This window comes from Spodoptera frugiperda, chromosome 30, assembly GCF_023101765.2.
Source record: "Spodoptera frugiperda isolate SF20-4 chromosome 30, AGI-APGP_CSIRO_Sfru_2.0, whole genome shotgun sequence".
Classification (NCBI taxonomy): domain Eukaryota; kingdom Metazoa; phylum Arthropoda; class Insecta; order Lepidoptera; family Noctuidae; genus Spodoptera; species Spodoptera frugiperda.
The window spans coordinates 12,297,635-12,324,613 of record NC_064241.1 but is presented as its reverse complement, the minus strand read 5'-3'; the positions used below and the strand labels follow the sequence as shown (position 1 = coordinate 12,324,613).

Here is a 26,979-nt window from a genome sequence, read left to right as displayed (position 1 = left end):
AATCAGAACGCTGAATGCGATCTCGTTTCGTTTTCGTTCAACGTAAAGCAAACTCGTACTAAGGGTAATTGATTGGTTTATTGAGTCGACCCATCGTCGTGTCGTACTAAGGGTACTGCCATTAGTACGACATGTACTGCAATAAAATGACACTTTTACATAATACTCTCCAAATCTGTACATGTTGAAATTAAAATTGGTCTAGTATTGTTGGCGTTAAAGAACTCTGGAATGGCTAGACCGTAGTAGCAAAGTACGGTTTTAAAATGTTATTATTACTTACTGTTCAAAGAGGGTCATGACATTGAAAATATGGGTTTTTACATGTGATTGAATTTATATAATATAAATAAAACAAAAATAGAACAGATAGTGAATTCATGTCTTTTAGCGTTCTACTTTCCGATTGTACTTAGGCACTTGAGTGACACCTAGACATGTCTTAAGACTTATGTGGCAGGCATGGCCTCGTGGTGTATAGTATGGGCAGAAATAGATAGATTGTACATACAGATATACCCACTTATAGATATCTCAACTTCTTTCATATTTTTCTCTATATCAATTCAATATGTATCTAATACATATAGTCGTAAGGATTACTACACTATCACAATTAATATTATAAATGTAAAAGTTTGTTTATTTGGATGTTTGTCCGTCAATCACGCTGATCTGATCTGATATCAAGCTGAATGAATTTTGATGAAATTTCGTATACAGACAGGGTATATGATCTGACTTGAGTGATATGATACTTTGGGGATAAGATACTACGTGCTACATACCCACGAAAATGCGAGCGGTGCCGCTGGCAGAAACGAGGATAATAAAATGCTTTTTACAAAAAAAAATAGTTATATAGGTACCTATTTATTTATGCGTTTATTATAAAAACAGATAGATTCACAGAATTTATTACAGGAGCTCCTTCAATGAAGTGTCACAAAATAAATTGCCTTTTAATAGAATTTCAATTAAAAAATATTTTTAGCCAAAACTAGGCATATTTATTTCATGACACTCTGTAAATATTTATTACAAGTAAGTAATATTAAATTTTATTTTGCATGATTTTACGATTATCGATTAAGAAATCACTATCAGTCAAAATCGCAATACGTGAGCATACTGTACAAAATAAAATTATTAAATAATGCAAAATTACAAAATCAAACATGCAAAAATAATTGGAATTTACAAAATCAATTGGTAATTTCATTTTATGCTGTAAATAATTTTACATTTATTGTAAATATTTTATTATAGATAGGCAGATAGCAAAATTATATTTAAAACATTCCATTTTTTAAATAAAATATTAATTTAAAATTTAATTCCACTATACATTTTTAAATAATAGAATACCACCACTACTGCTTTATATCGGAATTATAAAAAGTCAGTTGTTAAAATATTTAAGTAGCATTCATAAAATTAATAATTAAAACTCACATTTGGATTTAAGGAATTGAGAATTTGTTACGTAATACTGACTATTTTGTTATTTTTTCTTTGTTTCTGTATATTTGAACTCTCGTTTAATTTTATTTATTTGTACCTTTTAGTTACAAGCTTAATATAAACATTTATTTTTCAAAAGAACAATTTTTTCTGATATTTATAATGGACCACTGTCTTTCCAATAATGAATAAATTAAAAATATTGATATTTCACGCTATAGATCTATAGAACATTTTTTCTATTACCACAAATCCCCCAAAATTAACCCCCGATTCATAGATTTTTTACGGAAAAAACCACCCAATCAGGTACTTTCCCAAACTAATTAAGTTGAAATCCATTTAGGACACAAGACACAAGACACGAGAACACTAGAAAAAAAAGAGAAATGACAGCAAGAAATGAAATAATTTACGTGCACTATGGCGTAATATTATGTCATAATGCACCATAAGGCATTAATGTCTTACACTGAACACTTCCTCAATCGTAATCACTTACTGCCGTACTCAGACACATTTAATGATTACTTAAACTATTCCTTAGTAACGACAACATCTGTTAAGGACCGGGTTAAGTAACCATTAAATGTCTCTGAGTAGGTTGGTTAAAGTAACATTAGGCACAGATACAACATTCTTGCTGCACTATTCAGCTCTAGATTTCCACTGTTCGGGCACCAGTGAAAATCTAGAACGATAAAGGCGCACCCTTAGAATGTAAGGGACCGAATCCTAAAACTGTAAGTTGTAGGAAATGAGCCAGAAAGTCTCAGAAAATTGTAAATGTATTGAATACATTTTTGTATCACTTCCGTATTCTATGACATACGATTGATTTTTACTTGATTTATGGATTAGTTCTTTGGTTGTACAGTATATTTTATATTATAACGCTAGTTGATGATAGAATCGAATGTTACAGAAATATTGAGTTAAATCACTTTCATTCTAACGGCGCGTTCCAATAAACTACCGATCGGTAAATTTGCTTACGAGCCGTAGAATTTTGACACATTTTGTATGGAGCTTATGTCAAAATTCTACGGCTCGTAAGCAAATTTACCGATCGGTAGTTTAAACGCGCCGTAAGGGTGCAAAACGTAAAAAATACAACAGAAATGGCGTATCTGTCAAAAAAATCAACTCACATAAATCAAAGTTCTATTTACAAAAATGTTGATTTTGTCACAAAATGTGTGTTTTTGATTGAAATAAAAATTTAATGGACATGCATAATAATTATGTAGTAGAAAATCAGTGGCCATGATTGTGACATAATCAATTCATTGTAAAATCATATTTGTAGGAAGTTTCAGTGTACACATAATACTATATAATCTATGTAGACAATTTAAATCAATTCGTTGATAGAGCTAAACAGCAATGGTCTTGTTGAGATGCGAATTTCAAAGAAACATGCCAAAAATATATGAAAAATAAGAGAGAAATAAAAGAAAATATCATTCAACTTAATCCAAAATTTGTGACTTACCTGTAATTTTAACATTCCGATTGTGATAATAGAAAAAATATTCTTAATTTTGTATTATTTTAAACAATAATTTAACAGGACCTTAGTACGAGTTTGCTTTACGTTTAAAGTAATCGAAACAAGAGCGCGTTCTGTGCTCTGATTGGTCAGCTCGAATAAACCAACCAATCAGAGCGCCGAACACGCTCTCGTTTCGATACCAAGGGTACAGATAGTATTCAAGTTCCAAATCTTAGGTATTGTAGAAAACATACATAAAAAAAGAAAATAAAAAAAAATAACTTCTCCTAAGATCTGCTATATCTACACACCAGATGATTGGAACCATGTTTACTTAATCTGGACCCTGTTTTAATACTATTAAGGTACATAGGTAGTTTTTAGTTCTTGACGCACACATTTTAAAAACTAAACGAGAGTCCAAACCATTTGAAACCTCCAAGCAACTTATATAACATTTAACTATAGATTTTATCACTATAAGCATTAAGGTTTAGTCTTCCTTGAACTTGCTCAAATCCATAGAAGGTATAATGGTACTATCGCATGGTACAGGTTCGTTCCCCGGGAGATCAGCTCGGAGGAATGCTTGAGGAGGCTGTGATACCAGCTCTATACCATCCCGGTTGTCACATATGAGGCGGGCTAATGTGACCTTCTTTATTTCTTCTAGCTGACCTGTTAATAAAATATCAATTGCTTAATTATTGAAGTATTTTTGTACCGTTGGTACTAGAGAACTAAACGGCTGAATACCCCTTTATCAGCTATTAAATTATACATATAACTCTCGAAAAACTAAACAGTATACTCCTTTAGTTTTTCTAAACTTAATAAATAACCAAATATGTGTGGAAGAGCTTCAGCACGAAGGGACTGGTTCGACTGGAGTGATACCCTGGCTTTACAGAAAACCGACGTGAAACAACGCTTGCGTTTCGTTCGTTTAGTGAGGTTACCGGACGCCCAATTACTCCCCTTTCCCATCTCCTATTCCTCAACAACCCTTAAATTCCTAACCTCCAAAAAACCGGCAACGCACTTGTAACGCCTCTGGTGTTTCAGGTATCCATGGGCGGCAGCAATTGCTTACCATCAGGTGATCCCTCAGCTCGTTTACCGGCTTATACCACAAAAAAAAACTTACTAGGCGTGAAAGCTCCCGGGTTAACATCAGGTCCGTGTTCATAGAAGTATCTGTCCCCGTGCTTGTGCCTGGCGAATTGGTCAGCTATGATGTTTGCGAAGGTGGGTCCTATGATGGCCCCTTCCACTGGCTCCTCTAATAGCCCACCGACCCAAAGATCTATGTCATCTGGGTTCTCATATACTGTTATTAGACGTTTTGCTGCCTGTAAGAGAAACCAGAACTAGTTTATCAGGCCTGCTGTTGCTGAAAGGTAAATCTTGATGATAGTTAAAGTAAAAATGTTGTTGTTTTTTTAATAATATGTATCGTGAGACACACTTAACTAAAATTACGGTTTACTCGCGTATCTTTCTTCAACCTACTCCAATAGTAGGTTGCGAAACGTCGCCGAGTCTGCGCTCGCTGCTCATGATGAAGAGTCCGTCTGTGACTCAAAACTACGAAAGCTTTTCTCCATTAATGTACGGGAGTGAACCGTGATTTTTAGTTAATTATGTTGTTATTTGCATTTTAAATAGCCATGCCTTCAGCATCTTGGTGATCATCATCACACTTAGAACTTCTGACGACGACTTAATGGATTTTATCTTCGCTTTTGGTAAGATATTTTTGGATCTCGTCTACTGTTCTTAAAGACATCTTCCCTTATTTGACATTTACTGTCTACCTTTTCAGATTTCAATAGAGTAAATAAAACATTCTATGATAACTTACATTTGGTGGAAACTGTTGGAAGTCAGTAAAGATGTCCAGTCCGATCAGTTTTCTGTACTGATTATATGACTGGACTCCATGGTCTCGACCTCGTTGGATGTTGATGGCTGCTAGGTCCACACCATATGGGTTACCACCATGGAACATGTAACGAGAGAGCTGGAAAAATAGGAAGTCCTATAGATTTTAGATTGAGATTTAAGGGATAAAAAAGCTTAGTCTACAATCTGCGTCAGCCTACAATGTTGCGGGTCTGGAGTGTAACACAGTGAGTGCGGTATGTAACACCGTTTTTGCGTCGACCCGAGTTTTGAATCCAACACCTACGCCCGGCGAACGAGTCTAACGAGCCAACATCGTCGCGCTGACCGGATAGTACGCGTGATTCCAAACAGAGGGCGCGATGGGCGCGAAACTCGAGTCGCCGGTAGCAGCGCGACAATCGCCGCGTCGTGTGTCGCGGAATGCCGCCTATGAGCCTCTAGCATGGCTTGAAACTAGTCGAGTTCCTCATCAAACAATTACGTGAGTAAGCCAATAACATAATAATTGATAAAAAATAGATATGTTCAAAATTAGTACTAAAAATAACCCTTAGTAACATCACTTACCCCCTCAGTAACGTAAGGATCCACTATCTGCATTGGCTGTGTCGACAGACCAATGAGCAGCCTGTCCAAGAAGTGCCGGAGCCTCATCCTCGTCGGTTGGAACATCAACTCCTGGATCGATATAGTTTCGTAAATTCCACCCATGTTTGGACTCGGGATCCTGCGACAAAATTATTTTATAAATCGTTAATAAGCCCAAGATCAATGAAATATGCCAGTTGAGTATAAATATAACTTAGAAAAAGTTACGTTGGTATTGCCAGTTCTTAACCCACAGCTCAATGAATGAGAAGCCGGCTCCTTAACCTCCAGGTCATCATGATAGTTACCTTCCTTATATTTACTAAAATAAACTAGAATGATAGAAGAACCTACTCCAAAGGATTTCGCCATACGTCTGACTATTTTAATATTTATCATCTCAACATGATAACGATAAGGTCTACTTACGTAATCCTACCATCAACCACGGAATGTCCAAATCTCATGGCGGCAGTGGAGAATTCAGCTGATATTGATGGGTTGGCCTGAGGGTCGTATGATGAGGAGTAGCCCTCAGATGGTGAGAGAGCAAACGTTTTGATGGTTTGAGGACCTACAAATAACAAACATATTTATAAAAAAATCACTCTTTACCGTCTTCCCACTACAAGCAGACATCAATTATTATTGTTAACTAAAGAATTTTCTTCAGTTATTTTTTTATTTTATTATAGCAAGTCCGCCACCAACTCCCAAAACCGCTGCAAGTCTTATAATTATGCCAGGATCTACAGTAGATACAATCAAGAAAACAGCGGAACACTGAAGTCCAGCGCGTCCCAGGGACATGAATTGGTCTTGGATCCCGCAATAAAATAAATCAGAAGATATTATTAGAGGAGAAGAAAAAGAAAACGATAGATATATTCCACTTTTCTTTAGTTAACAGTTTCTAAGGAAAGACTTATTAATTTTATCTTACCGAGCAGTAAAGGCAGCCATTCATTATAGATCATGTGCTGGAACTCCGCCTGGAGTATCCTTCTGGTTTCCCAGAAGACTCTATCTTCATCCCAGGTTGGGTTGAGGGCCGACAGAGCACGAGCTACACGATTGTGTTCTCTTGTGAAGATTGTGTGTAGAACTGTTAACGATATGATCTGGTTTCCATGATTGTCTCCTGGAAAAAGAGATGGAAATATGTGAGATTATTCAAAAGAGCGATAAGTTAAATTTATCTCCAGATTTTGTGCTAAGATTAATGAAAATTCATTATCATGATCATCATATCAGCTACAAGACGTCCACTGCTAATCATAGTGATCATAGTGAGTGACTAACATGACTTCCAGATAGGCCGGTTGGAAGCGACCTGCATCCAGCGGCTCCCTGCAACCTTAATCAGGTCGTCTGTCCACCTTGTCGTCTTAAGGAGAATTGGACTTTAAAAATTCTGTGACAACGTCCTTTGAAATCAATATTAATGATTTAGATGACTCTCGATACCTTAAAAGGTAGTAAAGAAAGTAAACATTTGTACATTCTTTACATGTGAGTGAAATTTTTGATGTTATCTTGTTATTGAAAATCGATTAAATCAAATCGTATCCAAACCTGATTCGAAGCAAGCAGCACCTTCCTTAGCAGACAGACACTCCTTCCTCTCTGTAAGAGGTGGTAGATCCCTTCCATAGTCGTTGAAGACCTTCAGTAGACCACCAGCGTCTCTTAGAGAAGATAGCTTCTCTTCTGTACTGCCATACAGGTGGGAGAGGTCTGGGTAGTGAGTTGCTCCATTCATCTACAAAGAAAAATAACATACTGTATGGAGGCACCACTTATGACTTAATTTAAACCACATTTTTTTATCATCTAGGCTATTAGAAAAATGAGCAAAATAGGCCCAATAATTAAGCCAAAAAGTACATTATTCTTTTGAGCTAATTTGAACACTCTCTACAAATACAATATTATAACAACAGCTCTGCTTGTCCGTAACATTCCTAGACAACCTACAACATTACAGTTCTTCTGTCATCAAGAAGCTGTTCACACAGAATTGAACACATGATTTATTTGTTTATTTAGTACGGTAAATAGTAAGTAACATATATTACAACAGCTGCAAAACCTACACATACAAACCTGTTTCGCATAACCCACTGAGCAATCATGAGCTGGTGCGATCTGTGTCCTGACGAAATTGATGCACTTCCTCCTAAACTGGCCGTAGAACTGATCGTCAGCGTCTATGGCTATGGGAGCGCAGGCGAAGTGCGTCAGCTCTGGAGGTAGGAAGTCTTCACCGTCGTTCATGCAGCATGAGATCGCAGTTCCATTATCTGAAAGAAGATGGATGACAATCTGATGAAAATGGCCCAATCTCAATAACAACAACAATCCTTAAATTTCTAACCCCCAAAAGGCCAGCAACACATTTGTAATACGTCTAGGGTTTCAAGTGTCCATGGGCGCCAGCGATTGCTTACCAACAGATGATCTGTCTGCTCGTTAACCGGCTTATTACATTAAAAAATGTCACTTAGAATATTTCATTCTTCTCGATATAATACTCTTCATACTTTATACTTTTTCTTTTCAGACATATTTGGTATTGTATTGATAACTAATCACTGGTAGAAGGGAACCTAGATCATATCTGAGTATTAGTATAGTATAGTAGTTAAGAATGAAAACCTGTAAGCATAATTCTCTGACTTGTATTTATTAAAATATTCTCCGCACCTGCAGTAAAAATAACTCCAGCGCTGATGTCATGAGCGATGAACTGGCCAAACTGCATGAACATCAGGTTGTGGGTGGGGTGGGGGTGGCTGCCCTCCAGCACCAGGGCGCTGCTCACTGTCCTCGCACTTGGAAGTGGAGCACCAGACTTTGCTGTTCTTATTGCCCAGGTACCTGGAAAAATGAGGAAAATAACTTATCATCAATAAATTATAGCATTGCTGCACTACAAAAATAACCATAGTTCCGAAGTCACATAAATACTATGGTCACAGAGAATTTGCCCTTTTCATCGGCCATGAATATCTGAAAGAGAACCTTAATTATCTAATTAATAGGTCAAGCAAGATACCAAGCAGCTAAGAACTTTAAAGTGGCATGTTTTTGATGAGACACTAAAGACCAAACTAAAATGGCCACCACCATAACAGCAGTCTTCATTAGTTGGTACTGGGTATTTCAAAGTCAAAGCATTTATTTCAATTAATCCTAAATTGAAACGTCACATTGAATCCGTCAGTCAGTCTGTCTGTCAGTGAAGCTAGGTGCTCGTTCCAAAGTGTAGCTTCGAAAGGAGAAGAACTAGCAAGAAACTCCATCGTTACTCTTTGAAAAATGTTTTTTTTTACAATCCATATTTCCATTATGCCTTACCATCACTATAATCAGGAGGTAGAAGCCTCTCGTAGCCGGTGAGGACAGCTCCCCAGGTGGAGGAGGTAGGGTTGTTGCACTCTCCTCCGATACTCCGGTAGCGGTTCGGAGCTACACAGGTCGGCTGTGGTGGGCAGAATGGACCTGTGACAATAATAAATTATGAAATGGATAAAAAATGTTCCATATATTATTTTGGTCACCAAGTCACAAGCATGATAGCCAAAATTCGATATGCAGGTTATAGAAAAAACATTTTTCAATTTCGAAACTTTTATATTTCATTTAATATGTCCGCACACAACCTCTTGTCTGCCAGTATATGAGACACAATAGAAAACACATTGTGTTTCGCGTAGATCTGCGTTCCGACATACACGACATACCAATACATTACTATTGAAACGTCAAAGTATATAGATAAAATCCATAGATCCATCTTAGATAATCCATCTTAGAAAATGCCATTCAGTAAAAATCTCACCCTCGTTTAATGGCGAAATATGTTCCTTTGGCCTCTTTGAAGAAAAAACCAATAATAGGTACTACTACATAAGATTTTATTTAAGAAACTAACCATCAGTATTTTCAGTGAGACCCAAAAGCAGGTCATCCTCGGAGATGGCCTGGCGCGCCTTCAACTCCTGCGCAGCGAATAAGTTCAGTAAACCGCCGCGGCCGAGTGAGGCGGCGCGTGCATCGTGTGATACTACGGACTGAAATTAAAAAAAAAGAGTGTTGTTCAGTGTCTTGCAAGTATTATTTTAAGGCTTCAAATCATCGTCATCATCATATCAGCCATAAGACGTCTACTGCTGAACATAGGCCTCCCCCAATGACTTCCAGGCTTCAAATACATACATACATACAAGCCAAGTTAGATGAATAGGAGCAAGCTCATGAGCGGTGCCTACCAACAACACCAGAAAAGACACAGGTGCCTTGCCAACCTTTTAAAAGAAGGAATACGCTTGGTCCGAGATCCCAGAGCTGTCAGACATATCTTATTTTTACAAGCATTTAACCTTCGGCTTACAGTAGTCTTGTATATACTTTTTAATGCCTTAATGTTTGTAAAGCTTGCCGAGTGACACCTGCGCAGGTACCAGGTGAGAAAGGTAACTAAAAATTAGACTCACTTAACTTAAATTTTTATGTCTGATTTTTATATATGTTTTGTAGAATATTACTCTGAAATCATATTTAAAAAATCAGACATTTTCCATGGACCAAAACTTTTATCAGACGCTTTAAAGCTCTAAAAAATAGTGCGCCTTACAAAATTGTAATAGCAATATATGTGAGGTTGGAGAGAAATATCTTTTCGGCAAAGCAGTAGCACATTTTGTAACATTCACGATGGTAATCACGTTCGTGCAAATTATCTGGTAAAACTATGATGATTTGTACTACTGTTTTGCATTACAGGGGCACCATATATTGCTATTACAATTTTGTAAGGCGCACTATTTTTTAGAGCTTTAAGCCGTCTGATAAAAGTTTTGGTCCATGGAAAGTGTCTGATTTTTTAAATATGATTTCAAAGTAATTATATTCTACAAAACATATATAAAAAGCAGACATAAAAATTTAAGTTAAGTGATAGTATCGGTTCGGTAATTCCAGCGACGACAACTCATTCCATTCCCGACACTCAACTTACCAGATGATGTCCAAAACTTGGAGAAGTGGAGTTGGTGACGGTCATCATTGAATGCTGGAGCTGCTCAGCGGCCGTCATCACCCAGTCTTCCAGCTTCAATCGAGACTGGCGATGGGAAACCTTGACGTCTTCAATATTGATAGCTGTGGATGCACGGGAACGATGCTCCGACTCCGCTGGGTAAGTAAAACAATGATGATGAGTATAATGAGCCTGGTCTGAAATTTTTTTCCAGCGATCTTGCCTGCAAAGTCGCGGGGAATGACTGCTTTTTTATAAAATAACCCGGTAAACGAGCAGACGAATTACCTGATGGTAACCAATCGCCGCCGTCCATGGACACTTGAAATATCAGAGGCCTTACAAGAAATCGGAGATTGGGAATATTGGGAAGAGACTCCTTCCCAATTGGGCCTCCGGTAACCTCCCTCGCATAATGAAACACAACGCAAGCGTTTTTTCACGTCAGTTTTATGTGAGGCCGTGTAATAACTCCGATCGAGCCAACCCATTCGTACCGAAGCATAGTGTTCCCACACTCTCCTATCGGCCGAATCAAAAAAATTTGCTTGATCCAAAGATTTAGAGTGTTTTCAGTTTTCATTTATTAGTTAGTAGTTAGATATACTCATTCACAATTCAGAAACCATTCTATTGCCTGCCCCAATTAATTGACTCACTTGCATGACTCCTTCCAGTAAAGCAGCAGACGCCGACCACTCCATCCAGATGACAGGCTGGGTTATAGGAACCGCTCCGCACGTGAGCTGGACACTGCACCTTGGGTACACAGTGCCCGTGGCGAGGGCACGTGGAACAGGGAGGCTCTTTTATATGTACGTGGGCATTATGACCTGAATTAAAGTAAGTCTTAATAATTAGGTCTGATTAACAGTGCTTTTCCACCAGAGACGTGCTTTGCTATGTTGTTGTGGATACGTTTAGTTTCCATATTTCCAACCATATTTTTTATTGGTACACATAGCTTAATACTGCTGGAAGCTATATATTGTAATTGGAATGATGCATGCTATGGATGTGTGCTATGCATGGCTATACTATTGATAAATCGCATACTCGAGCTGCGCATCTTCCTCGCACAGCTGCATAGCTTAGTATCACATAGTTTCACAGTTTAGCTATTACATATAGCTATATAGCACACCTCTGGCGGAAAAGCAGCCTAATATAAAGGCTATTGGTAATTAGTCTAAATGGCAGTAAATAGATGTTAGGTCGATACCATCACCTTAGCTGACACCTTCAGGGATTAACAGGTGTGGTGTTATATTCGTTTGACAATTCTCGTGTTTGTAATATCGCCTTGCATTAACATAACCTCAACTTCAAATGTAAAACAAACATCTATTGATAAATCAAAATCTTACCTTGTCCATGTGTCACATAGCTTTTATCATGCGCGTGCGCAAACACTATAACAGGACACACTACAACTACATACACGAAAAGACGCAAAATAAAGTTATACAGACTCATGTTTATAGAAAAAACAACTTTAATTATATCTAAACTATTTGAAATAAAAGAAAAATCGCTTAGAATTAATTTTGGGAATTAAAAATTTAAATTTGGAACATGGCTGCCTATGCGCCAGGCTAGTGGGGAACGAAATGGACGAGTATAGGATTGATTCTAACCAAAATGAGAAATGAAGGGTAGTTGTGATTTTTTTAATAATTCTGTCAAAAGTGTCAGCGAAAAATGTATACAGATTGATTTTTATTTTTTAAGTAGGGCACGACAGCCCCTTATAGAATACAAAGTTCAATACGCACTGCTATGAAGTAGCTATACCCTTTACAAGTATTCTTATAAATGTTTTAATTATCCTATAAGCTTATTTTGGGTGTTTTAGTGTATTTACACATGTTAGAACTCCATAATCTTATTTCAGGTATAATACCAGACTCTGCACTATTACTACATTTGAAAAAACCTCCATAGTACTCTTAAGGTGTCAAAACATTTTATAATTTATGTACAAAAAATAAACAAACGGTTAATAATACTCAAGTTTTATTTTAACTCTTTAAAAACTACAAAATATATCTACAGTTACACACAGTCACAGCTCATAGTTCAATGTGATTAATAAATAAATAACCTAACCTGCAATAATGTTGATTTAACATAACAATATCAAAATTATCAAAAACAAATTTACTAAAAAACATGAAAGAAAATATTTGTACTATTAAAGAAGCGCCTTAAGAAATGTTGATAGCAATCTTAAGACGAAAGAAACATTGAATCTCATACAAATGGCAAATACTCATTATATTGTATTAATACTAAGAAAATCAAGTTTGTAAAGGTTTCTTCTGTGATTTTATCTTCTCATCAGAAGGCAGAAGGAAGGCGACTATGCCACCACCTGAAAAAGACAATAAAATTAAGAAATTGCAAATATAATAGACATTTTTTAGTACTAGATATTTCTTAAATGTTTGTTGTAATGTTAAATGTTGTTAATGGATGCGTTTGGTTTCCACCAATCATATTCACTGGTACACATAGCCTAGCTATGGATGGGAGCTATGGATAGAGATCGCATACTCGAGCTGCGCATCATCCGCGTTCAGCTACTTTGCGGCGACACATCTTCATTGCTTATCTTACTCGAACAGCTACAAATTTAGTATCGGTGGAAACGGTCATATAGTTTCACAGCTTAGCTATTACATCTTCGTGACATAGCACAACACTAAGGGTGCAGTTCCATTGAGGTGGAGCGGAGCAGAGTAGAGCAGAGCGGAGAAGAGCTGTACCGCGATTCACCAATCACATGGCTTGAAAAGAAGAGATGTGGATTTCACCGCTCCACTCCGCCTCAGAGGAACCGCAGCCTTAGTAAAGTATCTCACAACATTTCACTCACCAAAAGCAATGGATCCATAGATGTAGAAGGCGGCTTCACAGTTATTATCCAGCAGCCGTTTGAGCACGTTGATACCAATCACAGCGCTAGCACGACCTACCATCAGGGTGAGGCACACTGCCATAGCTCTGGAAAATCGACAGAAAACCGATATGAAACAACGTTTGCGTTATATCAGCGAGGTTATCGGAGGCCTAAATACCACCTAGGAGGCCTGATTGTACAACAACCCTTAAATTCCTAACCCCCATAATGCCGATAACGCACTTGTATCGCATGTGGTGTTTTGCGTGTCCATGGGTGATGGCGATTGCTTATCATCAGGTGATATGTCTACTCGTTTACCGGTATATTGAAATTTTAGAAGAACCAAGGTTCAATTGATTTTTAGTTGGGTTTTCTCATTTCAAAATTCCATTGCAATATGGAGTGAGTCACATGAGTCATGCCGAAAACCTTTGCTGTTACTTCTCTGCCCCAGAATCGAAATTAAGATCACTGTAGTCACACACAACTTGAATAATTATACAGATTTTTTATTATAAATATTATGTTGTCACACATAAAATCCCTTTTTCACCACATAGGTATTTAAAAGAAAAAAGTTAAAGTTAAATAATAAAATAAAATTTATTAATTTTATTTTATTATTTAACTTACTTGACATAAGTGGGGAATACATCGACGCTGTACGTGTTCATGAAGCCGAAATTAAAGATGGCAGACAAGAATATCATGAACATGATGGCACTCAGGATCCAGTAGGGACTGAAGTTGAGGAGCAGGGCTGATAGGCCAGCTACCATCTGAGAAAGATAAATGATATATCAATGATTGCAGTGTTGGCGCAGTAGTTAGGCATCTGGTTTAGTGTATTTAAATGCTACATGTCACAAATCTTTATGTGATCTTGAACCCAAACCAAGAGCAAATAAAATGTATATATTTGTGGATGTGGGCCATTCTCCCATTTTCCAGTTTGTCGTTTCTTGTTTCTAATTACCATGACAATTTTTATTTTGACTTCAACACAATTAGTTATCTACAAACCTGCTAATATTTGTTACATGCCACGTTGGTGACCGAATTTTTATCTTTGATTTGTTTGGTCCCGATAATGAGAAACCGTCAAACTAGAGAAAGACCGATGTGCAATGTGCACTCATCCACAAGGTATATAGGACAATAACCTAACCCAAAAATTAGTAAGCTATAATATATAGCTACAAAATATGACGTCAATATTGATCTGTCACATACAAAATTCTAAGAAAAAGGCTGCTTTTGTTTTTGATAAAAAAAAACTGGTTAGAGTAGAGAAGCCGAATCTACTAACAGACTTGTTACCGAGATTATTAAGGAATCTTACCTGTATGCCGATGACCAGTCGCTTCCTACCGATGCAATTGATGATGCTGCTCATGAAGAGGTTACCGACAGCCAGGAACATGGTGATGCCGAAGACCAGGGACATTGCTTCCGTGTTCATCGAACAGTCTTGTGGCTGTTACAATAAAACAAATATTTAATTCACTTGTAAAGGATAAAAGTTATTATTAGTTTTAATCATTCACTACAATTATACGTACATTATTATATTTTGTTGATATTTGTTGATGGTACTTCTTTGTTTGGTAACTTTGATAGCCTCTACTCACTCAAAATCCTTGTCAAACTACGTATTTCTCTACTACACTCTGATTGGCTAGCTCGAATAATCCAACTAATCAGAGTGAGAGCTGAACGCGCTCTCGTTTCGATTACTTTAAACGTAAAGCAATCTCGTACTAAGAGTACTGATACTAAACGTAAAGGAAACTCGTACTAAGGTACTGATATCACATACCTGGACTGTCGATGTGGAGTTGAGTGAGTGTGTGAGTCTGATCATCTCACAGATGGTGAGGTCCTTCTGCCCAGCCACCACTGACGTCATGAATGCGTTCACTATGAAAGGTAACCACACGAAGAAGGCGTTCATTCTGAAAAAAGTAAAGTTATTTACATAAACTCCCTGTACATAGAAATTGGCTGAAAGTATAAGTGTGGGAGCTTATATTAACTATAAATATGGGAGACCTATGCTTCGGCACGAAAGGGCCGGCAACGCACTTGTAACGCCTCTGGTGTTTCAAATGTCCATGTGCGGCGGCGATTGCTTACCATTAGGTGATACGTCTACTCGGTTACGGCGTGTTCCATAAAATAAATAATAAATAATCAGGACCATCTTCTAATTTCTCTTTAGCTTCTACTACATCTATGGATCCATCTGGTCTTACAAGTATTAAATAATAAAATCTTCCAATCGATTTCGATCACAGTGACCAGCCTGTCTAACTAGCCCACTACGCAGTAGATATTATAATGCACTACAAGTGTGTGCACAAACCCAGATGCACCGTCTGTTCCCTTACTCTCTGAACCCGATGGGACGGCTGACAAATATTATTACATATTAGTAGACGAGGTCCTTTTGATGACGGGGGGAAACATTCAAAAATCGCCTAGCTTTTTGGGGATAAAAGACTAGGGAGTTTGGGATTTTTACCTCACTAAAACCACCCCGGTGGCCACTCTTAGCACCTATAATGAGGCACCGAGTCCTCTTAATAGACCTGATCCGGAGCCCCATGGCGCAACGCCTGTTACGGCACATCCCTAAGAAGACGTGTGCGTCTCCCATGAGCCTCACTGTGTAAGTTGCACGGCACAGCTCATGGCCACTGTACCAGCAGTAGACGAAGTCCTACATCCAGTAGTCAGTAACGGGCTGTCGATGATTAACAAAATGATGAAGATACTCACGTGATATAAGTGATGACGAACAAGAATGAGAGTAGAACAGTATGCTTCAGTAACGGCGGCTTGACCATTGGCACTGTCTGCGCCACTATGGATCCCCAGAAACCTTTGTGAAGAGCTGATGATTGTTCTTCATCCAATTCTAGAGCATCCACCTGTAAGAAGATTATGGACATTACATTAGGTCTCATCTTCTCACAAAATGTCGTGATGGTCCGGATGTTTAAGAAGCCTGCTTCTCAATTCACGGATCAAGCAAGGAAAATAATTTCATATTTTGAAAATTCTCACTAAAAGAACGGAGCTTGGAATAATCCCCGATGTATGAGATATTTACAACACTAATTAGTGAAAAGTAGTTAGCATAGATTATGTGCGTGTTTATTTGTATATTTTCTCGTAACTTACCTTATAATTGTCCGCGCTTTTTCCAGTATTCATGGTGTAAATTCCTTTTAAAACTGCCAAAGCGTCTTCTTGCCGGCCAACACTGGCCAAGTATTTCGGACTCTCATAGGCAAAGAAACTTCCAATGATGCTGAGGGCACTAGGCACCGCGAAGATCAGGTCCAGAAGCCGCCAGGAGTTGAACTGGATATCCAAGAATGGAATGTGGTAGGAGAAGGCCAGTGGGAGAACCGGTATTGCTATCACTGGAAACAATAACAAATAACTTTTAATACCTACTATAATTTTTTTGTATATCGGTACAGTTACAATGTACCGAACTGTCAGATTGACACCGTGTACCATTTATTGTAAGATACCTACATTGACAAAATAAGTAGGTGATTTATTTGTATTTGTAAATAAAATGAATCGCCAAACTGTATGATACGATGCGCGTACATACATGTTTTTTTTTTTTTAATATATTCCTTTTTATCAGGAGAAAGTTTGTATAAAATAAAAATATTGGAAAAGACTTGCTGTTTGTTAGTCTCGCTTGTGAACTGCTGGGCCAATTTATCAGATTTCGGTTTTGAATTATTTGTGTAGATACAGGGAAGGTTTAAAAAGTGAGAAGAAAATAATGTTTGAAGGCAATAAGAAGTTTGCCGGGCCAACCAGTATGTAATAAAAAAGTGATAAGTTAACTAAAAACATCTGCGTTTATGTTTAAGATATCATTTCTCGGAAACACAATTAAATGTCACCACTTTTGATGTCTGTTTAATGATCTGAATCATTAATCAAAATATTTCTTTATCAAATATAATTTTATGGCATTAATTAAAAGCCATCAATAAGCTATTATTAGGCTTTTTTATCGTAAAGTGCTTATTACTAAGATAAAATAGTTCGGAAGCAGAAGAACCCGAATCGTCTAGAATTTCTCAACAGTTTAATGTCAAAAAAAAAAGAAAATTAACCATACCTACATACATAACTTCTCGCCTGTCTCCAAATACTACGACTCTTACATACCTCTTTCGCTTCATCAACAGTCAGCTGTCTTTTCACGCATGCTCGTCGATTAAAGGTACTTTTTAAGGTTCCGTAGCCAATTGGCAAAAAACGGAACCCTTATAGATTCGTCATATCTGTCTGTCCGTCCGTATGTCATAGCCATTTATTTTTAAATAATATAAACCTTGCCCTACACTAGGATTTTCTCCTGTATCGTGGGTGCGTTTACAAACATACAAGTTCATATACACATGACACCCAGACCCAAAACAACAATTTGTGGATCACACAAAGAGTTGCTCCGTGCGGGAATCGAACCAGCTACACGTTGCGCGGCAGCCGGTTACCCAGCCACCGCGCCAATCGTGCAGTCAATTTTAATTTTGCCCTTCTTTAATATATCGCCAATGAAAATAAACCATTATAAACTAGTCTTTACCTGCCATAATTCCCATAGATGCCAAGTGCACGGTGGTGGTCAGCAAGACGAGGGAACTTCTTCGAGCCATGGGAGTACACTCGCTGAGCAGCGTCACAGCCAACGCGTAGGAACCAGATACACTGCAATTAACAAATTGGACATTATCGGTTAGTAATGGTTAGATATAACCAAAAATCAGTAAAGAAGAACAATACAATGGGGCTAATTAATTAGTGATTTTACTAGAAAACTCAACCCTGCATTGGGCTGTATATGACTTTTATTTCTTGTTGGATTTAACAAAGATTTTTTCTATACCATTCCATTTATAATGACTTGTGACTAATTCTGACTTATAAACAGGGATTAGTACAACACTAAAGTCTTTTAAGGGTGCTTTTCCACCAGAAATGTGCTATGTAACTATGCTACGAAGATGTAATAGCTAAGCTGTGAAACTATGTGACCGTTTCCACTGATACTAAGTTATGTAGCTGTGCGAGGAAGATGCGCAGCTCGAGTATGTATTGATAGTTGGGAAGCCATCCATAGCACCGATTCCATTTCCACCAGTGCTAAACTGTGTGTACCAATGAATATGATTGGTGGAAGCCAAACGCATCCACAGCAACGTAGCATAGCATATATCTGGCGGAAAAGCACTCTAACTTAGATGATACTTACGAAGCTGATGACAGAAGTTTCAGGAAGCCTAAAACTATCCAGTTGGGCGAGAAGGCGGCCAAGGTCCCAGCAATGTAGGTGATCGTCATCGATACTATGAGGATCTTCCGTCTGCCCCTCGTGTCTGCCAGGTAACCCCAGACATGGGACATGGCGATTGTACCTGGGTGACAAACATATCATAAGGTTAAAATTGTTTAAATGAAAGTGCTAGTTTCTTTATTCAATATTATTGATCGAAGGCTAGCTTAAACTTAGATGATATTAAGTGGTCTTCAATAACAGAAGTCAGTAACTTACTGCCGCAGTCAAAAACATTTAATGATTACTTGAACTGTTTCTTAGTAACGATTTTATTCCGAAAACAATTGCTAAGTGATGGGTTAAGTAGAAGCGCATTCTCCGTGCGAGAAGAGACCTTTGATTAGCAATGACGACTAATAGGCTGTTAATGATGATGATGATGATTATGATTGGTTAAGTGACCAATAAATGACCCTGAGTACAGAGTAAGCACTCTAAATCTAAAAAATATTTTTAGTAAACTTGAGCTAACTTGAGTAGCTTTGGATGCAGTTAATAATAAAGATCTATTTTTTGTTTGTATATATTTGTACTTTTTTTGTCAATATATCACTTTAACTGTATAATGTATTGGCTTAAGCTGTAAAATTATGCATGTTTTCTACTAAATAAATAAATATTTACCGATCAAAGGCACGCAAGCCACGAGGCCTTGCTGTGTGCTGCTGGTGTTCAGCTCGCAGGCACTGGCTGGTACCAGGTAGGAGACGGAGAAGATCTCGAAGGTCATGCCGATGATGATGCTGGAACTGAGCATGAAGGTGTACAGGTTGTAGCGACTGAACCCTGGAAGAGAAGTATTGGTGTCATTGTTAATGGAAAAGAATAGAATAGAAGGACTTTTGAATGTTCTGTACCTCTACCATGAGTTTGAAGCAATAGTATTTGTTGATAGTCCCTAGCGACGACGTAAATTTTTCGTATGTCGAATTTTACAACGCCTCTACCGGCTACCTGTGGAACTGATACAAAAAAAATACGTCGTCGCTACCGACTATCGACAAATACTATTGTTTCAAACTCATGGTAGAGGTACTGGTCAAACTTTACAGAAAAATTACTTAACACGTTAACCGCCACGTAGGTATATATATTTATTATTTATTAATTATTAATACTTATAAAAATAAGTCGAGTTTTCCTTCCTGATGCTATAACTCCAGAACGCAAGAACCAATTTCCACGGTTTTGCACTCGTTGGAAAGGTCTCGGACTCCGTGAGGTTTATAGCTAAGAAAATTTAGAAAAATTTTAAGAGAAAAGTAGGATAACAGGAAAATGATTGGTGGCGAAAAGGAGTTCACCGGGTGTGCTAATCAAATTATATAGGTAACAAAACGTTTTAGTTCCACAAGAAGTAAGCAAAGACGGTACTAAGTTAATCTTTTTTTGCATCAGTTTATATCAAATTCAAATCATACCATTAAATAATTTTCGGCCTGCCAAGAGACTGAAAAATGATCTACAATCATCATGAACAACTAAATTCATTTTGATAGAACTAATAAAAGCGTAACAGGAAAATTACATAACAAAAAATATAATATAATCATAGTTACTAATTAGAAATAGTGGCGCAAGAATGGTAACACGTGATGTAAAGAAAACACCTGTCCTTATGTACAATGTACATAGTACCGTTTATATAAACATAATATATATGTATACAATTATACATACAATATAGTCAAATCTTGACATAGTATTCTATACCTACCCTATGTTTGATCCTGATAAGCTTTGCAAATTTATCAATGGCTTTATTACGTTTTATATTTAATATACTATCTGTTGCCCTAGACTTCGTCTGCGTAGTAGTAATGACTTCTGACAAAATATGAGCTTTAGCTTTTTCTAAAGTAAAGTCAAGCCTAAGTTACTCCTTATTACATCAGCTTGCTGTCAATAAAAGTCTTATCAAAATCAGTCCTGTCATTTTAGAGATTAGACTAAATATACAGACAGATAGACATATTACTTTGGTGACAAATATTATTTTGGTGTATGTATCGTCTAGTAAAAAGCGGTTATTTCAGTATTACAAACAGACACTCCAATTATAATAAGTCTAGATATATATACATATATATATTTATAAACATATATCATCTATTGTGTAAATAAAGTAGTTCTTCATTACGTGCGTTATTTTGTCGCGTTGCGTTTATTTGTCGCGTCTAAAGTTAGTCTGTGACGTCTAGTGGCGTGATACGCAATATTTACCCGACTGTGAAAATGATGGTAACGTAAAATAACGCTATTGTGTTGATCGAGTTATCGCTAGCACCACTTCTGAATTGAGGCTTGATTCCCACCCAGGATCTCTCAGCCTCTAGGTCAGCCTAACATATTACAGCTAGGGAATACAAATCTCCCGAGATTGTGGCCAAACGAGATCTATACATATAACAAATCTGTAGAAGGGTAAATTCTGTACATTGAAAATATTGAAAACATAAATAGCAGGGGGTGTTACTGGATCGATACCAAACCCAAATATATGATAATTATTTTTTTGTCTGTATGTTCAGGCATCACGTGAAAAGTAACGGTTCAATTTCGATGAAACTTGGTATAATTATACCTTACTATCCTGGGCATAAAATAGGATACTTTTTATTCTGGAAAAATACGCAGAATAAAAATCTTTATTTTTCAGTTTTATTCTACAGAACGCGAGCTCAACAGCAGTAGCTCAATAGAGGGATCTCCTTAATTATTATGGGCCTAGCCGTATTTGGGTCCAATAGATATTTATAAGATGTCTTTGTCAGAGTTACTCAAAATGGAGAAATAAAACATCCACGCGAAGACCGACATCCGCGCGGACGGAGTCGCGGGCGGAAGCTAGATATAAAATACAATCTCGCCAATTTCTGCAGATTGGCAGTGTGTATGTTTTTTTGCAAATAATCATTTCATCTCAATCTAATTTCAAGCCACGCCAGGAATCATAATTATACAATTTATTATGTCATCGTCGAATTCTTGACATTGACCCGACTCCGGCGAAAATATATAAACTCTTATCAAATCGTTATAATGTGCATGATAATAATTAAAGCAGATAACCGCAGCGCTATAGTAAATAAAGCTTCATATATATTTTTATCTCTTGCTCCGAAAACATAATATACATAACAGAGAGATCATGATGGAGAAAACAGACATAGTATGACTATGGTGAATTGGTTATCTCATTTACGCAACTAAACGTAAAATAATTATTTATTACATTATGTCTATAATTGCCGAAAAGGCAGCCAAAGAGCTCATGTCATTTTAATTGTAATATATTATTTGTATCTATATAATACTAAATTTTCATTATAAATCTCCCGATCGATTTCGATCACGGTGGCCAGTCTGTCTAACTAGACTAGCCCACTACGCAGGAGATATTATAGTGCACAGGTAGGATAGGACGGCAGACCGACTCGACCGGAGAAAGTTCAGAACCAACGGCTTTATAAGCGAAAGAAACTATACAATGTGATAGGGGTGAGACTTCTAACCTGTTAAGGCTGAGTACTACATCTAATATTATCGACAAAAATAAATATAAGGGGTTGAACCCAATCCCCCTAAAAATTATGGCTATTTTAATATATTTTGTATTTTACGTGATATCAAAGGTTGTATGCGTTGTAGAAACAAAAAAAAAACTACTACTGTCTATCCTAGCCTTAAACTATGACGCCAATCACAAAATACAATCAGCAACAGCATCAAAATAGTTACGGTGAGCTGCCTGCAAACCCCAAGTTGCCATGCCTGGGGTATGTAGCAAATCCCCCTCGTAAAAGAAAGGTCTTTGTAAAGCAATATAGACAACAGATTCACTTATCTTGTTGTCTTACAGATTCCAGATCATACTGCATTATCAGGTCAAGATCACTTATCAAGACATGTAACGCTAAGTTGATCAAAACTAAAATAAAATTGTATAAATTCAGTGTAAGTGTGTAGATTCGATTCCCAGGTCGGGCAAAGCACTGCTGGGGTTTTTTCGGTTTTTCGAAAATTTCACAATAGTTGCACAAAGTCTGTAATTGTGCCCGGTATGTGGTAATAGGCTCACCACCTATTACATGGGAATTACAACACAAACGGTGAAAGGTTGTACATTATGTGTCGTAATGTGCACCTCTGCCTACCCCTTTGGGGATAAAAGGCGTGACGATATGACGAAATTCACTGTAAGTACGCCACTGGTAACACAATCGAGGATTGAAAAGTGTGACGCATTGAGAGAACATGAAAGACCAGAGAATGCATTTTAGTATGTATTTTTAGTAACCCTACACGACACTCATCGAAGAATATGGTATTTCCCAAAAACCTTCTTACCTGTCATGTTCAGCGCCTCCTCAAAAGGCACCCTGTTAGTCTTGACTGTCATTTTCACTATATACACACACTAATACTAATTAATTATAAAAAAATAACTTATTTTAAACGGACGTTATTGTTCGCGAAACATTATCTGACTGGCATCTTCACTGCCACTGAGGCAATCAGAGTAATGCTCGTATTTTATAGGTAATAAACGCTATTAGGCAACCAGTTCCATCTTGCTCTGATATTGGGTTCCGTATCTGTTAATTGATAAACCCATCTCTCTATCTAAGGTTAATTAGTTAATTGTTTACTTTAATTGGCTGCGTAACGCTACAGCGCTGCGCACGCGACTCATGAATAAGAGTGTGTGTAATGTAATGTCGCGCTACTCCTGAAAAAGAGTAGTGAATGTAATCTTTTAAACTATGTAATTGAGCTTTTCGTCAATTTATAGTTATCTTGAGAAAATCATTTAATTGTAGTAGGCACGCTGAAAACAGTTTTTACCGATCGCCTTTTTATTTTGACTTCGAAAATGTCATGCCTTGAACGTCCGGACGTAATATTATGACTTATTTTTCCTTTTCAACTAAACCTTTGCTTTCTTTTACTCCTCGCACAATCCATTCATTTCATCTTCGGCCATCCTCTATCTTTGCATTCACCCACATTTTAATCCAGCACCCACTTTGATACATGTTTAATACCCTAAATCTCAGAAAACTAACGATCCGGGTGTCTTCAAGCCCCGAGTGAATAAGTTGCTTATGGACTGACGTGCTCCATCGTAAACCGCATCATTTAGTAAGTCTCTCTCGCCTCGCCCAAGCCGGGAGAAGACATTAGATGATTTTCCTCCCTCAAGAAAAAGGCCACATCATCACTTACTACCGGGCAACATAGCGGCCAAACGTGGACCCATCAAATGAAAAAAAAATAGAACGCAATAATATTAATTATATAGTTGGGCTCTTTAAGAATCAACCTATAAAGAAAAAAATCCCAAAACATTGCGAGAAAATGTACACACGCGTACACAATCGCAGTCAAAAAAGAATTAACGGTAAGAGGCAGACATTCTCTTAAAATAGTACGGAACCTTAATTAGCCCAGATGTCACTATCAGACGATAGCGCAGTGTTAATGTAAATACCTATTTACACCAGAGCGAACAAAAGTAATTGTTATATTTTAGTAGATAGTGTCGACTAATTATACAAAACGTGATGCGAATACATATAACTATGATATATAATATATAGGCAATCTTAATAGTTTTCCATCCATAGAATTACGAGTCATACCTTTGCGTAAGTATCGTACCAAAAAAAGAAAGAGAGAAAAGCAATTTATTTGCACCAAAGTCAAAGTAATAAGTGGCCTTTGCTCAACAGGGAGAAATTGCACGCTATATGTTGATGACGAAATATTCTTGACATTTATGGCAAACGTTTCATCAGATCATAATTAATTGAAATAATGTAAAACTATCACGAATGGTCTGGAGTGATACCACGGCCTCCCCGAAAACCGACGTGAAACAACGCTTGCGTTGTGTTTCGTTGTGTGAGTGAAGATACTGGAGGCCCAATTACCCCCTTCCCAATTTTCCCAATCTTCGATTCCCTAACAACCCTTAAATTCCTAACCTCCAAAAGGCTGTTTGGTGTTTGGTGTTTCAAGTGTCCATGGGAGGCGGCGATTGCTTACCATCAGGTGATCCGTCTGCTCGTTTACCGGCTTATAATATTGTAAGATATTGGACTTGTAAGGACTAATGGCTGCTGGGCCAGAAAAGTGATCGAATGGCGACCGCGGACCACAAGATGTAACGTGGTCAGAGTGGCGTTTAGCTAGTGGATGCAGATGCAGATTGCGGCTTGTCGTTCTATTTGGAGGACTAAGGGGCAGGCCTTTTCTCAACAGAGGGAACTTGATGGGGCACGCTCTGTTGATGATGACGAAATATTCTTGACATTTGTTGTAAGCGTTTCATCAGATCATAATTAATTGAGACAATGTAAAACTTATTTGTATTATATTTGCTCATATACTTAGCTCCTAATCACATCTTTTACATCTAATCTCATTAAGATTTCATGACACTATTATTGTATAAAATTGTAAATTCATGCAATTACAATAGTGTGAATGGAATACCATTCGTTGGCAAAAACTAATCAAACATAGTCACACTGTATCTTTCGTTTTATGATAACTTACTTCAAATCAAAATGTTAGAAACTGCCAAGTACCAATGTGACTTTTCCTATTTGAACACCAATGACGAGTGAAGATGAATGTTTACAGGAAACCTGGACTTATAATTTAAAATCATAGGTTTGAAATCACGAATCCACTTTGAAATGTGATTAACCTCTCGTATATAAGACAACAATAGAAAACACATTGTGTCTTGCGTAGGTCTGCGTTCGATGATACGAAGGGTTAATGCTCAATTACCCATTCCTTCTCCGTCTGAGAAGAGGCCTTTACTAAACAGTGGGCCCTTATATTCTGATAATAATGATAAAATCAAACCTCAAATTACCAGAAACCGTAGTTAATTACACTGCACGTTTGGCGCGGTGGCTGGACAACCGGCTGCCGCGCAACGTGTAGCGGGTTAGATTCCCGCACGGAGCAACTCTTTGTGTGAGCCACAAATTGTTGTTTCGGGTCTGGGTATCATTTGTATGTGAACTTGTATGTTTGTAAACTCACCCATGATGCAGGAGAAAATCCTAATGTGGGACAATGTTTTTAATAAAATAGAATAGAATAAAAATTAAAGCAAAGACCTGTCATCTAAACGTTGCGGTTGTAAGTAACCGCTGGACAAATAATGTAACCATAAGGTGTCATCAACAATCTTATTTATTAGCAGTGTCCGCAAGCACAAAGGTATCGTGGTGACTTGAAACTAGTCGAACATTTGTCAGTAATTTCTGTGTGTAAACCATTATTTTTAATTTATTTATTACTTCTCACGATAGTTATTATACAAATAATACAATGGCCGTTTCCATTTTAATTTGTAGGCTGAATGAATACTTCGTGATGATTGTTATTGATTCGTTGATTTATTCGAGCCGGCCAATCGGAGCGCCGAACGAGCTCTCGTTTCGATTACCTACTTTAAATGTAAAGCAAACTCATACTAAGGATACTGTATGTTTAAAATCTTATCTGGAAACTTTATAAACCCTAACAAAGGAAGGTCGTTTACTCAAAACAGTTCATTGCACCTTTGTGCCTATATATCGTTGTTTTAAGGTTTAAATTCGGATGTTTAATAATGAGCTTAAATATATACTTGCTACTACTATGTACTATTTGCCTGCCTTCCCAGTTGTTGAGATAATAAAATTTTTAACTATATATATTACACGTGATGCCGTTGCAATAATATTGTCATAAGCATTAAAGAAGCTATATCTATTTGATATTTTATACATAAACCACACAGGACCATAGAGTATGATCTATAGTTACTTCTTAATGTTTCCATCACAATCATGCATCTAGTTGTACAAGTTCGACACCTGTATTTTCGCTTTTAATTTTGTCATTGATTAGGTATATGGTGACAAGCGCGCTTTGACTTCGACTTTGACAAATGATTACTGGAGAACTTCCATTTCAGATGACTAAAATTTTGTTTAACTTACACACTAGTATTTTCTCCTCTATCGTGGCTGGGTGCGTTTACAAACATACAAATTCACATCACATACACATGACATCGAGCCCCGTAACAACAATTTATGGATCACACAAATAGTTTCTCCGTGTGGAAATCAAACCCGCTGCAGATTACGCGACAGCCGGTAGCCCTGCCGTACTGTACCAATTGT

At 37.3% G+C, this 26,979-nt stretch overlaps 3 protein-coding genes across 4 annotated transcripts in view; all 3 read right to left on the bottom strand.

Annotated features, from left to right (window-relative positions):
- Positions 1-2,559: 2,559 nt before the first annotated feature.
- Positions 2,560-12,121, bottom strand: LOC118269961 (chorion peroxidase). 2 transcript variants are annotated; one of them, XM_050706915.1, is made up of 14 exons: positions 11,867-12,121; positions 11,159-11,332; positions 10,479-10,654; positions 9,393-9,531; positions 8,816-8,959; positions 8,162-8,335; positions 7,562-7,758; positions 7,031-7,217; positions 6,399-6,596; positions 5,885-6,029; positions 5,435-5,594; positions 4,824-4,982; positions 4,107-4,311; positions 2,560-3,637 (listed from the first exon to the last, which is right to left on the bottom strand). In XM_050706915.1, exons 1-14 carry the CDS (start codon positions 11,973-11,975, stop codon positions 3,453-3,455), a joined length of 2,352 nt encoding a protein of 783 aa, XP_050562872.1. In that variant the 5' UTR covers positions 11,976-12,121; the 3' UTR covers positions 2,560-3,452. The 2 variants fall into 2 exon arrangements, with proteins under 2 accessions (XP_050562872.1, XP_050562873.1); XM_050706916.1 differs by lacking the exon at positions 11,159-11,332.
- Positions 12,122-12,498: 377 nt separating this feature from the next.
- Positions 12,499-23,306, bottom strand: LOC118269968 (uncharacterized). The gene is made up of 11 exons (XM_035585371.2): positions 23,132-23,306; positions 19,406-19,567; positions 18,698-18,860; positions 18,032-18,153; positions 16,591-16,835; positions 16,186-16,337; positions 15,224-15,359; positions 14,747-14,881; positions 14,038-14,183; positions 13,378-13,505; positions 12,499-12,873 (listed from the first exon to the last, which is right to left on the bottom strand). Exons 1-11 carry the CDS (start codon positions 23,181-23,183, stop codon positions 12,800-12,802), a joined length of 1,515 nt encoding a protein of 504 aa, XP_035441264.2. The 5' UTR covers positions 23,184-23,306; the 3' UTR covers positions 12,499-12,799.
- Positions 15,121-26,979, bottom strand: part of LOC118269965 (FAST kinase domain-containing protein 4) — a 96,438-nt gene continuing 84,579 nt past the window's right edge. Inside the window, exon 12 of the transcript XR_007707466.1 lies at positions 15,121-15,140. The gene's annotated coding sequence lies outside the window, so the exon portion shown is untranslated. The remainder of the gene's footprint in view (positions 15,141-26,979) is intronic.